At 41.2% G+C, this 15219-nt stretch overlaps 1 protein-coding gene across 6 annotated transcripts in view; it reads left to right on the top strand.

Annotated features, from left to right (window-relative positions):
• Positions 1 to 15219, top strand: part of SLC4A1AP (solute carrier family 4 member 1 adaptor protein) — a 100710-nt gene that overhangs the window by 37245 nt on the left and 48246 nt on the right. For 5 of the 6 annotated variants that reach the window (XM_073214958.1, XM_073214965.1, XM_073214953.1 and 2 more), the window contains exons 10-14: positions 364 to 598; positions 2398 to 2484; positions 3195 to 3256; positions 4658 to 4727; positions 6091 to 13418. In XM_073214958.1, the coding sequence (XP_073071059.1) occupies positions 364 to 598; positions 2398 to 2484; positions 3195 to 3256; positions 4658 to 4727; positions 6091 to 6140 (504 nt within the window). In that variant the 3' untranslated portion in view covers positions 6141 to 13418. The remainder of the gene's footprint in view (positions 1 to 363; positions 599 to 2397; positions 2485 to 3194; positions 3257 to 4657; positions 4728 to 6090; positions 13419 to 15219) is intronic. The other variant, XM_037009418.2, reaches the window with a different exon arrangement.

Raw genomic sequence — 15219 nt, 5'->3', positions numbered from 1 at the left:
AGTGTGTGTCTGATCTCCTTGAAGATTTTATAGTGAATTAAGATCCTTTAACATCATGAGGATGGAGTAATAGGACAGAATTTCTGCAACTGGTACTCACATGGAATAAATGTTTTAGTTCCCTACAAGCTTCAAGTGTTTCATACTTAACATTCTTTTGACCCTAGAAACTAATAAAGATACTTGTTAAGGATCCATAGATGGATAAAATTTCCTGTGAAAATCCTATTTCCAGCAGACTTGTCCAGGATGTATCAACCTAGAGAGGTTAGATATTCTGTATGTGTAGCTTAACCCCCTGGAAGAGCTCGGTCTGTTTATCATTATGTAGAACTACTTGTTCATGTTTTTTGTCCCTCATAGAAGTTACCCCCCAAGCGTCCAGAACTCCCTCCAACTCTGATGAGAATGAAGGAAGAGCCTGAAGTAGAAGAGGAGGAGGAAGAGGAAGAGGAAGAAGAGAAAGCAAAGGAGGAACATGAAAAGGAAAAACTGGAGGCCGGGAGCAGTAGGCTGCAGCAGGAGACAGGGCCAGAAGCAGCGCCAGAAATGAGTCTTCTCACAGATCTCTCACGTCCTAAAGAAGCAAAAAACCATGGTAATATGTTTCCCTTCCTTCCTGCGTTATTCAGTGGGACATTTGCATTAATTGTGGGTAGGTTTGAAAAAGGAAAGCCAGTTCTTGCCTGTGCATTTTAACTTTGTGATACTTTGTGATAAGTGACATAGCTGACTATGGATACATACTGTCTTGGTCTTTCTTTGCCTGCCAGTCATTTATCCTCATGGCAAAATAAGGGCAGTCATTTCCAGTCTATTCCAGAATTATAGAAAATTGAAAGCTGTGGAATTTGAAACCACAATTGCTGTGGAACAACCTTGAGCTGCTGCCACTGTATGATTGGAGGGTGGTGGAATAGGGCAGGAGATGCGGCCTGATCAGGGGGCACTATGATAAGCTTCCCCTTACTCATTTTTATCCCCCATCTCTACAGCAGAAGCATAATTGTACCCACTGGACATACTGCTCAGGAAGCATCATGCCTTATTCATCTTTTTGTCCATGGTACCTAGCCGAGAACCTGGCACATAGTATTCACCCACCTCAGCAAAAGTTTGATGAAAATGATGAATGAGGGAATTGATTGGTTTATAAATATATTCTCTTTTGATTATAAAGGAAATATATGTTCATTTTAGAAACTTTGGATTATATAGAAAAGTTCAAAGAAGGAAAGAGAATTCTTCCACAATCCCACCCCCATACACCCTTGTTTATCTTTTTAGTGTCCTCTTATTCCTTGTCAGCTGCAAGAGCTATTTTCCTGCAGGTTAGCCAAACTGCTTAGCAACATTAAGACTACACAGAAAATACAGAGCATGAGGAAAAATGAACAAACTGGCATTAAATGTGTACGGGAATGTGTACGTGTCTACTTCCAAAAAAACCAGGCTTGTCTACATCGAAACACCCGGCCTGGCCTGTAGACCTTCTCTTGCATCGCCTCAGTTGTGTGAGAAACAGAAAAGTTAGTTTCCTCATCTGTGAGAGGGAAATCTTTTGTTTTTGCATCCCCTTTTGTTTAGTTATTGGCGAAGTGCTTGGCATTTTCACAAGAGGCACTTATGCATCCCTTTTCTCTGACTTTGGTTCTTTGATCCACACATTGTAAAGGTAGTACAGAAGCATACTGGCAGGAAGGGGAGCAGTAAGTATTGTATTTCTTTGTTTAAGGGACCAAAGTAAATGTTTGTGTAAAAATAGCAGATTTTAAAATAGGGTTGATAAGATACATTGGTTGATCTGTAGCTGATTAGGGATTACTCCAGGCCTTTTTTTTAAAACAATAATATTGGGATTGTATTGTATGTACTATTTCATAGCCTGTTTTTTCTGTCTTAAAATAATCTTTTAAAATGTGGTTTTAATAAGAGGCATAGTTGTCCATCACATGCATGTGCTGTAATTTACTTACTTAATCAACTCCCTATTGTTACACATGTGAGTTATTTGTTAATTTTTGCTATTTTAAATGTGTTTGTATATAATTTTGGTGCTCATCTCTGATTATTTTCTCTGAGTATGTTCTGCAAGTAGAACTGCTAAGCCAAGGAATATGTACATATTTAATTAAGCCTTTGGTAAGTATTGTTAAAAAAGTTTTACCTCAGAGTTGGCCAGTTTTTAAAGTGGAAAATTGGTGATTGTCTGTTAGACATCTGGAGGTACTTTTATTGAAAACCTAATTAAGGTTGGTTGAAGCTAATGATAGTAAAACTGGATGATTATGTATGTACTTAACTTTTCTTGTATTTTTGTTGTTGTTGTTGTTTGTTTTCTTGGTTCCTGGCCACAAATTTAATAATAAAAATATGCTTTGGTTCTTCCTTTTATAGAAAACATGTCTCAACTCAGCCTAGTAGAGCAGAATAAAGATTATCAAGAGGTTAACGAAACAACTGCATCATGTGAGGAACCCTCAGGCAAGTAGTACAGCTGACTCTGGGGCTGCTCTGCACCCCTGCAGCCAGCGGGTGTCGTAGGGGAGGGGCTGGCCGCTGACCTCAAACAGCACAAGAATGGCCCATCAGCACTGGGTAGATGCTGCCAGGGCCCTGGGCAGAATTGGAATATGAGAGGTTTATGTTTGGTGCCATCCCATTTGCCTCTCTTGACTCCCACCTTCAGGGTTCCCTTTCCCTGACCCGCAAAGTACCTGATGTGTTCATGCATTTTTCTGGCCGTTGCATAACCCTTCACAGTTTTACATCTCCCAGAGCTGAATATGTGCCTATCATGGAAGTGATTCCAAAACTATTAAAGAAAATTGGTTGAAAGGTTAGCCTATTAAAAGGACTATTTTTTTTCCCTCTCTGTTTTTCTACTGCTTTTAACTGTAATGGTTAAGCTAGGATAGTAGAGTCAGCCCCATTTTCCTCTATGTTTTCAAATGGTGTGATTATATTCAAGCTTGTAGAATAGCCTTAGGATTTGAAAACTATGGCTATTAGCAAATGGAAAATTCTTTCCTAACATAGTCTTTATAGCAATACAAGGAACTTTTGAGAATTTGATTGTTATAAGTTTTCTTTGATAATTATAATGCTCTCTTAGAAGGAATTTTTCCTTTCTATTTTACTTATTCTGAAATAGCTTTTGCCTCTTTTTTTTCTTTTTCTTAAATTATTATCAGAGAATGAACAGGAGAAAAGCAGAGATGAACCGAAGAAAAAGAAAGCTCCTGGTCCAGGCAGCGTAAGTACTTTAGTCATAATCTTCACTTCTCTGGGAGTAAAAATGAATCCCCTTGTCAGGAACCACATCAAGAAGAGTGAATCTCTAGGGACTGTCTTAGCAGAGTTCCCAACTGCCTTATACTCCCTCTTCTAGAAGTCTGAACTCTTTTTTATTTCGGTTTTTGAATTTTTACTTTTTGAATGCTCTTTTCTTGTCTCCATCTACGCTATTCCCTACAGCTGTTCATATACCTCTCATTAATTTCTGAATCTTTTGTTGTATCCTAGTACGCCATACAAAGACATTTGAATAATATATTCTTGTTTTCCTCTTTTTATTATATAGAAGGTAGAATGTAAGTACTGCATTCCACATCTTGATTTTGTTTTACCCATCATGGAAATCATTGTATGTCAGTACCCTAAGAGTTTCTTACTGTATGGACATATTTGGCCTGTTCACTATAGATGGACACTTGAGTTGTTTCTATTCTTTCATTATAACAGTGCTATAATGAATAACCATGTGTATACATAATTTTGTATGGGTACAATAAGAGAGATGGCTGGGTTGTGTCAGGAGATCCCTAAAATCACCTTCAGGCTAATAATTCACTAGATGCCTCAAAGGACTCAGCATGTTGTTGTACCCACAGCTGTGGTTTACTACAGTAAGAGGATACCAAACACAGTCAGCAGAGGGAAAAGGCACATGGGGTGGTTTTTGAGGAAACCAGGTATAAGCTTCCAGTGGGAAGGAACTCACGCAACATGTGCTCAGTTCCTCTGGCAACAAGTTACGACAACTTGTGAAATGTTGCTTGCTAACTAGGAACACTCACTAGAGACTCATTAGTGCCCAGGATTTTTAAGGACTGATCACATAATCACTCCCTACCTGGCATGTACCCAAATTTCATTCTCTGAGAAAAAAAGCAGATATTCAGCATAAACCACATTGTTTTTACAAACAAAAGTTTAGGCACAGCGAGCCACTCTTACCAGGTAGAGTAGTGGGAGCCTTCCTGTAATCCAAGTTCCCAGATGCCATCCAAGGGCCAACCTTGCAAATGGGCCTTTCAGAAGATAGCAGTCAGGCCTGCTGTGTAGCTCTTCTGCACCTAGATCAAAAGGCAAATGCCAGATTTCCCTCCATGGCAGTTACGCATTTAGTATTCATACCTGTGTTAATTGTCCCTTTTAAAAAGCATCATTCTCACTGGCTGCAAATCAGCTTGTTTAGGTTTTATGGGAAAAAAATCAAGGTTCAGAGAGAGAATGTTCCCCCGTTTTTTGTTTACTTACATCAAGATCAGTAATGGAAACTGTTCTCTTAGTTTCTGTTTGTTGACAGGCATAGGGCTGATAATTGTTTGAGTTAAAATTCTTTGGAATAAAATAACCTATCTTTTCTCTGCAGCTTCCGCCAATACTTTCCTCCAAATATCCAGAAGATGACCCAGACTACTGTGTGTGGGTGCCCCCTGAAGGTAGATTGTTTTTACTTTTCTTTCCCTCCAGGATTTATTTGTTTATATTTCTGACTAGGTAACACACATTTAAGGTTCAAAAGAAGAAAATTATAAGAGTATTGGAAAAGTCTCCCTTCTGGGGGAACAGGTAGAAATTAAAAGTTCTAAAGAGAAGTACCAGCCAACTATAATTTGTGGACTCTTATTCAAACAAACAACTGTTAAAAAAATGATAAGCCAGTCAGATAATTTTTAACACGAGCTAGACATTTGATGATGCTAGGAAATTATTGTTAGTTTTTTTAAAAGTATGAATGTTGTTGAGTTACGCTTTTAGGAAAAGTCCTTATCTTCTAAGAATATGTACAGAAGTGTTAACGAATGGAATGATATCTTGGATTTGCCTTAAAATAATCCAGGGGTGGATAAGGGAAGGTAGGGGAGTGTTAATAGATAAAACAGTTATTTGCCACTTCTTGATAATTGTTAGAGCTATGTGATGGGTGTATGGAAGTTCATTATATTTTTCTCTTTACTTTTGCATATATTTTAAATTTACAGTGAGAAAAAAATCTTCTGGCTGTGCCTTAGCTACTCAGTTTTTTCCCTGAAAAGACAACCAAATATTGGTTTCTTATGACTTCTTATATATATTATATAAAATGCCTATGCTAGGAAAAAATACATAAAATTTCACCACTGTTTTATACAAATGGAAGCATATTCTCTACATTGCTGTTTTATACTTCCCATTATATGGAGATTCTTCCATAGCTATTCTTAGATTTCTTGTTTGTTTTTTATGATAGCATATTGTTTTTTTATAGTATGGATATATCTTCACTTATTTAACCAGGTCCTTCAATGAATATTTCTGTGTTTCCAGTCTTTTGCCATCATGAACAACTCTGCAATAAATTAATAACCTCTAACATATGTAATTTTGCAAGTGTGGAGGTGCATGTGTAGAAAAAAATTCATAGAAAGTAACATGTTGGATCAGAGGCTATGAACATTTTTAGGATATTCTATATTGAATTTTATAGAGATTGTACCAGTTTATGTTCATACATAAACCCTTATGGCAATATATGACATACTTGTTTCCCCATATGCTCATCACAGGTTGCTTTTTTATGGATTTGGTTTCTAATATACTAGTAGTAAATAGAATTTAGTTGCTTTTTATCTGCTAATAAATGTTAGGGTAGAACTGAAAAGAGGACCATCTTTTGACATTATATACAGTAAGTTAGATTTCTGTCAGAGAAGAAACCTCTTCGTCTGTTTCACTTTTTGGCCTACTGTTGTCTGGACATCTTTTTCCTCCTGACTTTGGAAAAGTGAATGTATTTCTTTCTTTCTTTCTACCCTGATCTAGGCCAAAGTGGAGATGGCAGGACCCATCTTAATGACAAATATGGCTATTGATTTCTTCAGAATCCTAAAGGAAGACCTTGTGGACCATGTGACATGGGATATCTAGGACAATATACTAAGTTGAATGTCCAGAGGAGTTCAGATGATCATTTGTAGAATCTGGTGACTGCCTTTTCTTCTATGCCCTTGGCTTCCTAAATTTATCTACCCATCTGATTCTCTTGAATTTGGTATTTATGTTTAAAAGTGTTTGTGTATGTGTGCAAAAAAGTAACCATATATTTTGAGAACTGGTAAAGTTAGAGACATGACTCTATTAAAATGAGAAGGTGAAAATGTCTCATATTTATTTAAGGCCACAATGTTTTTCATTAAGCTTTGGGGGCTATGCTTTTCCTGAGCAATAGGGTACTTCTGGGAGTTAGTCTGTAGGGTTCACTGATGTTGCCTCCTAGATGAGTGTTGAAATATGAGATCATGTCATGGCTGTGACCCTCGTTGTCCCTGTCATTCTGAGGACTAAAAATAGATACACAGAGGGGGCTTGCTATTCCCTCCCACTATAATGCTCCCACTATAATGCTCCTGCCGGGTTTGAGAACAGACCCTTACTTACCAGGACACAATTCGGGACTGTAGCACACCTCGTGCACTCAGGCACTATTCCTGATAAAAACTCAGCTCTCCGAAGATCTGACCAGTCGGACTGGTCACTCTTCCTCTTGTGGAAAGGTGCAAATGAGGTCACAGAATGAAAGGTTGGGACTTCTCTGTGGGACTTGTCACCTGTATGGGGAGGGGAATTAAAGTTCCTTTCTCTCTGGAAACATGAAGAAATGCGAGAAGGTGTCTTACTGCACACCTCCCCACCCTGCAGTCATTAATACCTCACTTCCACAAGAAAGGAAAGCCTAAGAGGGGAGGCAGGGGAGAGAGCTTGTGGATCTGCTGGTGGTAAGGCTCGGCAAAAGGGCGAATGAGAATGATGCGTCCCTAGTATGGATTATACTGTAGGTAGGCCAGAGGTGGTGATGAGAAACTCCAGTTTCCCTGACAGATGTGGGAAGTCTGGTCTGCTAAAAGTGGTAAGTCTTCATTTCATAAGACAAAGAAAATCTATTAGCATTATGAGAAACTGTTATTTTGGACTTCATTTAGACCAACAGAGAAGAACCTGTTGATGATGTAAGAAGTGACAGGAATATAGGGGCAGAATGGCTGTGCCATCCTGGACTATAACAGTAGACAAAGCTCTGAGCCAGGTCAGTGGTCTTCAAACTGAAACTTTATTCAAACAATTGTATGTGGGATCCTAATACTTGAAAAAGGTAAAAATATACCTGCTGTGGTTGAAGTGAGAACACGGAGATTGTATCCACACACACACACACACACACACACACATGCACACATCCTCACTACTTTCAGTGACCCTAAGGAATTCTAAGGGCTCCACAGAGCATAGTTGGCTTTAGGAAGGCAGATTGCTAAATGTTCTGGGGATTGCAGATATGGTCCCATGTCTAGAGACCCTGAAATAGGACTCCATATGCCAAAATAAAATATAAATTTGTAACTTGTATAATTAACATCAGTGGTCCATGGGCTTGATTCAAGAAACTTGCACATGAGTCTTAGCTCCCCTTTACTGAATAAGAGAGTTGGGGGATATGACTTAAATTCTCTGAACATCAATTCTGTCATGTGTGAAGCAGAAATTGATTTGTTCTAAGGATCAAATGAGATAATGTAGATGGATATGCTTTACAGGGCTTTGTAGATACTAGTAGTTGTCTTTCATTACAAGAAAGAGACACGTCCTGGCATCTGGGCCAACTCCTCATCTGTGAGAGAGGAGACTGGGTCAGACAAGTGATTCGCAACTGTGGCTGCATATTAGGATCATCTAGGGAAAATACTTAAGTTTTTAATTCCAAAGTTGGGATCCCACCTCATCAGTTTAATAAGAATCCCTGAAAGGATCCCTTTTAAACGCACTCCAGGTGATTTAATGTGTAGCCTGTCATGGGGATCCTCTAGAGCATGGTCAGCAAAACTTTTCTGTTAACGGCTAGGTATTTTGGGCTTTGCACGCCATACAATCTGTGCCACACTACTCAGCTCTGCTGCAGGGGTGCAAATGGCATAGACAATACACGAATGAGTGTGGCTGTGTGCCAACGAATATTTATTTACAAAAGTAGGTGGCAGGTCAGATTTGGCCTGTGGGCTATAGTTGGCCAAAGCCTGCTCTAGGTAATTTTCATCTTCAAGGTATCATCTGGGTCAAGATGTTCTGTATAAGATATGTTTAGGAAGTAATGTGTGTCCCAGTTCATGGATATTTGGAAAGTTTCTATTCAAAAGGCTAATTATCACCCCCCTGAACTATATGGGTTACAGTTTTATGATTATCCAATCAAAGTAATCCCATCTCCTTTTCACAGAAACAAAAATAAGGTTATTAGTCATTACAAAATACTGTTATTACAGCAGGAACACAGTAGGTTAATTAAAAGCAAGGTATTCTTAGTCAGCTGCCCTGGCCACCTCCCAAGTTCTGTATCATATCATATCTGCCTTCATGTTTAAAAGGCAAGGGGAAGCCTCTGGAACATTAGCAATAGTGAAATGATCAGATTTGGATTTTTAGAAAAACACTCCAGCTACAATGTGGAGGGGGGATGGAAGAGGGCAAGAGAATGCTGAGAGGCCAGTTAGGAGTCTGCTCTATGGCATGCTGTATTAAGTGGAGATCGAGATGCAAAGAGGTAAATGGGTCCTAGCAATATTTTAAAAAGTAGAATGGCTGTGACTGAGTGACTGAATGTCTGGGAGTGAAGGGGAAGGAAGGGTGGGGGGTGATTCCTACTTTGCTGGCTTGTACATCTGAATGGGGGCTGGCGTCTTTCACTGAGATGAGGGGATGCTGGAGGAGGATGGGGTGGAGGTGGAGGGATTATAAATTCAATTTTGAACAAGTCAAGCTTGATGTCCCTTTGAGACATCTAATAAAGATGTCAAGAAAGCAGCTGGATACAGAGGTCTGGATCTCAGGAGAGAGGGCTAGGAGAACAGTTGCCATCTTCCACCAGGTGAACCTGAATCGGGGCACCAGCAGGTGGGGTTAAAGACCAGGTGGCAGGCAGGAATTTTGCAGGCAGACCTGTCTTGGACAGCTGATCTCTCTATCTTTGGTAATGGAACAAAGTTTTTCTTGGTTATGGGTACTCATTTATTGGTTGTCGGTGGGGAGGTGTAAAGTAAGTGCCACAGTGAGCAGCATTTTGGAGAGAAAGTGGGGTATGTATTTAACATTAAAACAAGTCTCTTTGTCCACTTTGGGTCATGTCTAAGGATTTTGCACAGTTCCTGATAACATTCAAATGCTTATTGAGTGCCTGCTATAAATATTTTCCCTGGAATTGTCCCAACTTAGGGTAGGAGGTACAAAGCCCCACTGCCTCTTTGTAGCCCAAGCCTTTACCCCTTACTACTTGGAACTGGATGGAGTTAGCTCTTTTGGGAAGTGACACAATTCCCAACAAATTTTGAAGCAAATTTTTGTTAGGTGCAGCCTGGGGATCTAATGCTTTACCACTGAAATGCTGCCACCTCCCGGATAGGGTGTGACAAGTAGCCAGCAGCTGTGGAAGGCTTCCTGAGAGTGGGAGCCAGAGGGAAGCCTGCCAGCCCTGTGGCAATCAAAAGCAGGAATCCAAGCCCCTGGAGGGGGCTGAGTTCCCAGAGAGGGTTTAGTCCAGCTCTGTTTAGACAAAACCAGGTTTGATGGCCTGCTGGGAAATTATATAAAACTCTCACTGACCTTTTGGGGGTGAGTCATGGCATCAAACTAGTATGGTCTTTTCTTGTGACAGGCCACTCTTTGATCCTGAGATTCCTCACTTGATGTGGCCATTGAGGACAATGTTCAAGATTTCTTCTTTGGTCTCTGAGCAGACTTTGTTCTGCTTTGGTTTTAGAGGTTTGGCACAACTGTGGTGGAGGGTGGGACTATGATTGCCATTCCAGGGGAGGTCTCCTCCCTCCATAGGCCTGGTATTGATGAGGCAGGTCAGAGGGCTCAGCACGTGAGGGAACAGTGGCTCCCACCAATGGCAGTTCGCTTGGCCGTACCTCATGACTCCAGAGATCTCCCTTCCGCTTATCTCTGCCTCATTAAACTCTCCTTCACTTATCTGAGTCATCCTAAAAGGCACCCTGAGTAGAAGTCTTTCCTCTGAAATCTTAAAACGTTCTCCATTATCCAAAGGGTAAGGTCCAAATCCATCTGAAGCTTCCAAATCCCTCATCACAGGTCCCTGTACTCTTTGATCCCCATAACACTCCCCGTGTGCCCTTGTTCCTTCTTTTCTGACCACCTGATAACTCTAGTAATAATAGATAACTTGTCCCAAACACACCATTTGCTTTTATTCCTGTATTTTCTCTCAAGACTTGCTGTCCACGGCCTTGAACCTCAGACCTCTATCATCTATTCAAGAGAGGAAGTTATACTTACCTGACAGTATTGTTGTAGGGATTAAATAACTGAGAGATCTGTAAAACCCTTAGCCATGCTTAATACATAACCAATTCCCCCAAAATGTAGTTCTGTTAGTATCATTGTGGTTTCCCTTGTTTATGCCTGCTGAGTAAGGTTCTGCTTATTTTTAAAAAGTACAGCATGAATCTTACTACCTTCAGAAAACCCTGATCCCTATGGTTGTCAAGCCCTTGTAGCACTTTATTTTTACTTCTATGATAGCCCTTATGCCAGTGGCCTGATGTCTGTTAATTACATGTGTGCTTGGGTTATTTATGCTTGTAAATTTTTGAGTTCTTGAAGACAGGAATTATATGTCTTATTTTGTGCCCTGCCCTCACTCTGTAGCACCCAAGAGTTCACAAAATAGGTGCTCAGTTAACTGTTGCTTTAAATAGGTAGGGCTTGGAGGGTAGGTTCTAGTCCTGGCTCTTCCTTTCTTGGGTCTTGTAGGCAGAGAGGGTGTGCTTCAGGGCTGTCTTCATTTCCAGGACCTTGCTCTAAACAAGCTGGATAAAAACTGACTGTTTTAGTAGGGTTAGTGCAGACAGAGGCCTGGATTCCTGTCCTACTTGGGGCAAAACCAGGAAGAACTACCTCTTCCCGTCAAGGAGCTTGAGATTCCCGCAGCTGGATTTAATTTGGACTTTTAAGTCTTCTGTTGGCCTTGGAAAATCTTGATCTTGAGGGTTGGCTCTGGTTTCCTTAGGCTTGCACGCACACGCCTTCTAAAGTCAAGGCCACTGGGGCAGGGAGGAACCACGAGAGGGCAGTAAAGACCCGTTACTAAGCAGTCAATTTGACTATGGGGCTGAAAGCTGCAAGACATGTTTCAAAGCGAAGAAAAATTAAGAATCAGAGAAGAAAAGCTGGATTCTGGAAGAGTTAGGGGCCGCAAGCTGGTTCGACTCACCAATATCTTCCTGGACCTGAGACCTGGAAGCAGCAAGTTAGGGACACTGGTCAGGCCCAAATGGTGCTCCCCAAATCTCTTTACAACCTGTTGTTTCCGGTGCTTAGTTTCGTTTTAGAAAGTTATTGTCCATTGATGATGCAGATAATCCATGGAGGTGTTTGTAGCACCACCTGTTTAGTATTTACGTGCCATATTACAGCTTTATGGTTTTCTATGGAGGATTTTTTTCACACCCATTTTCCCCCATCTTTATTGAGATATAACTGGCAAATAAACATAATATATAATTAAGGGGCACAAAACTTGACATTTTGGTATACCACACCCATTTTTAAAATCTGAAGTCATGGGGATGAAATGCAAAGCATGGGGAATATAGTCAATAATATGGTAATAACTGTATGGTGACAGATGCTAACTGTACTTACTATGGTGAGCATTTAGTAATATATGTAATTGTCAAACACTATGTTATACTCCTGAAACCAATGTAATATTGTATATCAACTATACTTAAATAAAAGCATCTGAATCTCCTATCAGTCTTAAAAGGTTAAAAAAAGAGATATTATCATATCTGTTTAAGGAAATTGAGGCTCAGAAACATGAAGTGACTTATTCAAAGGTATGCCAAGTTCATGGTGGAACCAAATCTAGAGATTCTCTGATTATAGATCCTTTGTTTATTCCTTTTTGTTTTCAGTTGTTGATATGTACAAGCTTTGTGAGCTTTTAAGAGCAAGGACTACAACTGATTTATCTTTATGTCTCTGAATGATGTCCCTTAATCGTTAGGACTGTGACTGGATGTATTGTATAAAAGCTTTGCCCCTTAGGAAGTGGATTCCATAATCCTTCTATTTTCCTCCACGATCAGTACTTCTGTGATTTTTGAGGCCCAGCCCTAAGTTACCCTGTTGGTTGGGCATTTCCACAAGGGCAGCCACTTGGCTGCCAGCCTGTGGAGATCCATCCTTGTACTGCAGGGTGGGTGTAGCACAGTTGGACAGTTTCTCAAGGTGAGCACTAATAACTCTGCTGTTATAAGAGTTGACTTTAAAGGATGAGGATGAAAATGTTTCATTTTAACAGTTGCATGTATAAATACATACATATATATTATTTATCTACATATACATGTATGATTGTTGCTTAGAATGCGGTCAGTTTTTTGAGTGAGTTTATTTAAAGGAAAACAGTAAATAAATGATAGTATGCTATAGTCCAGAACAAATCAAAAACATGAAACTGATGTACCAATGACTGAAGTTCAGGTAACTGTGGTGAGGTGGGAAGAGTTGTAACCAGAGTTATCAAACTAATTTCAAGTCTGGCTCTGTGACACTGAGACCATGTAACCCTGACTAAGTTGCCGACCTTAAATGAGCCTCAGTTTTCTTATCTGTAAAGTTAGAAAAGAACTCCTGCCCTCCTAAACTCAAATGAAAATAAATCAGAGCCTGCTGGAGCCTGGGAAACCTCTGTGTGAATGTCCACTGCAAATGTCCCATAACATTCCTTTTTCACTAAGGTCTAACTAGGACGTTCTACTTAGTGCCACAGAGAATGCCTCCCAGACATTGGCTACCCAGGATCCCAAGGAACAAGTCCAGCTCAGTTTGTTGTCCACATCTAGGTCTGCCATTCTGAGGATGGGGAGGAAGGAGGGGCTGGAGAAGCCTGAAATCAGTGCAGGAGCAAGTCCCAACGCATGTCACTGTTTGCTTTGTCATCCTGATTCAATGACCTCATGCAAGGAAGGGAGGGAGCAGGAGGAGCTGTTCTCTTCCATATACCTAAGGAGGCTTCTGACATCTACTGTTTTCCTTGGCGTGAGAGGAGCAGGCGCTGTGCTGTGAGTTTTAAGGTCTGAGCTAATCTTGGAAGTGAAGGGAACAGCACCTCCCACAGCTGGCCAGACTGCTTCTTGGGTGGCTGCCTGGATCCAGGGGCAGGGGGGGCTGCAATGGGCATCAGAGTCCAGGCTGTTGCTCCTGCCCACTGAAGGGGCCCAGGTTCTCACCAATCGTAGTGCTACTTGGGTGAGCCCTAAGGATGAGCATGTTGCCCAGTTAGGGGAAAAGAGCCTGAGGTCAGGACAGCTCTGGAATCAGTTTTTAGCCTGGTCCCCATGGAACAGCCAACTAGGGTTGACAGAGGCTACAGTGACCCCAGAAGCCAGGGAGTGGCATCATCCTCACACACTCACATATCCCATGAATACTTTCTGAGTACCAACTATACACTAGGCCTTCTTGGGAAATGAGATAGCCATGTATCTCAAAGATCCTTTAGAGTTCGGGTTCCTTGTGTCATCCTTACCCCATCCCCTTTACCACCCCAGACTTAATAGAGGTTTGAGTAAATTATTTTGCTGGCCAAACAAATTATACTTATTAATTATTCATTTCTAAGTTTTTTATAATCAAATATTTATATAACTGCAAATAGGTGCTTCTGATCAATATCAGATAATAACTAGCATTGTTATACTGAGTATTCATCACACAAAAGCAAAGAAATTCAACATTTTAGCTATCCTGTTTATCCTGAGTGGGCTTTTTAAAGTAGCTGACTACATAGGGAATTCAAGGTTTTATAGGTGGTGGCATAACCACTGGGTTTTGAAGGATGAGCAAGAGTTTGCAAGCAGCGAGAAAGAGGATGCTGCAGGCAGAAGGAAGCATTGGCTCAACACCTCCCTCCCTGGGCTGACCAAGTGGATGAGGTTGGGGCTTGAGCTCAGTAGGTGGGAGCTGGGGTTTGAAATGGAGCTAATGAGGGTGGAGATGAGAACTGGAAATTTTATCATTGAATGTTCATCTTTATACATCATTGTCCTTAAGAAACCAAGGCAGGAAATCCCACTGGAGTCCCTTTGGTTCCCAAGGACAGAAGGGAAAAAGACAGCAAAGAACAAGCCAAAATTCTACCCCAGACCTGGCTTGAAACCTGTCTCCCACCCTGGCTGCCCCACCCCTTAGCTCCAAGAGCAATCCATTTTTTCTGTGATTTTTTGGCTCATCTCATAAATGTTCCAGGGTCAGAACAGGCTGTGCCATCACTGAAACAAACTTTTGAACAAATAAACAAGGCAGGCTGTGTGGCTGGGGAAAGCACCAGACCTGGGCCCCCAACCAGGGCTGTGGGTTCCAGCAAGTCTGTCCTGAGTTCAGGCCTCTGCTCTTCCTTTGAAATGAAAGGTGGGAGCATGGGATTTTGGGGGTCTCTTCCAGCTCTGTGATCTAAGCAAGTTGCCCACAGAGGGGAAAATTCCAGACCTGCCAGTTCAGAAGAAGCCTTTTCCATCACATGGTACAGCTAAGGGCTAGAAGAAAGGGGATCTCCCTGTGGCACACCCCCACTCCCTTGCTCACTGAGTGTCCAATCTGAGCTGGGTGCTGTGCTAGCCCGTCCCTCATGCCTCAGGGAGGCTACAGGGAGTTGTAAGTGCTCTAGTAGAGGAAAGACTGTCGCAATTCACTGCAGGCACCTAGTTCTTGACCACCTCAGGGGCCTTTGCTCTTGCTGTTCCCACCATCTAGATTGCTAATCTATCCCTCCTCATTCATTCTCACCTTAAATGTCATTTCCTCAGTAAGACTTTCCCTGACCACCCTGCATGTGGTAGGTTTCCCATCTCTCCTGCTACACTCCATTACCCTCCT

The sequence above is a fragment of the Manis javanica genome, chromosome 1 (assembly GCF_040802235.1).
Source record: "Manis javanica isolate MJ-LG chromosome 1, MJ_LKY, whole genome shotgun sequence".
Lineage (NCBI taxonomy): Eukaryota > Metazoa > Chordata > Mammalia > Pholidota > Manidae > Manis > Manis javanica.
The sequence above is the reverse complement of the archived record's forward strand: the minus strand, read 5'-3'. Positions and strand labels throughout refer to the sequence as shown.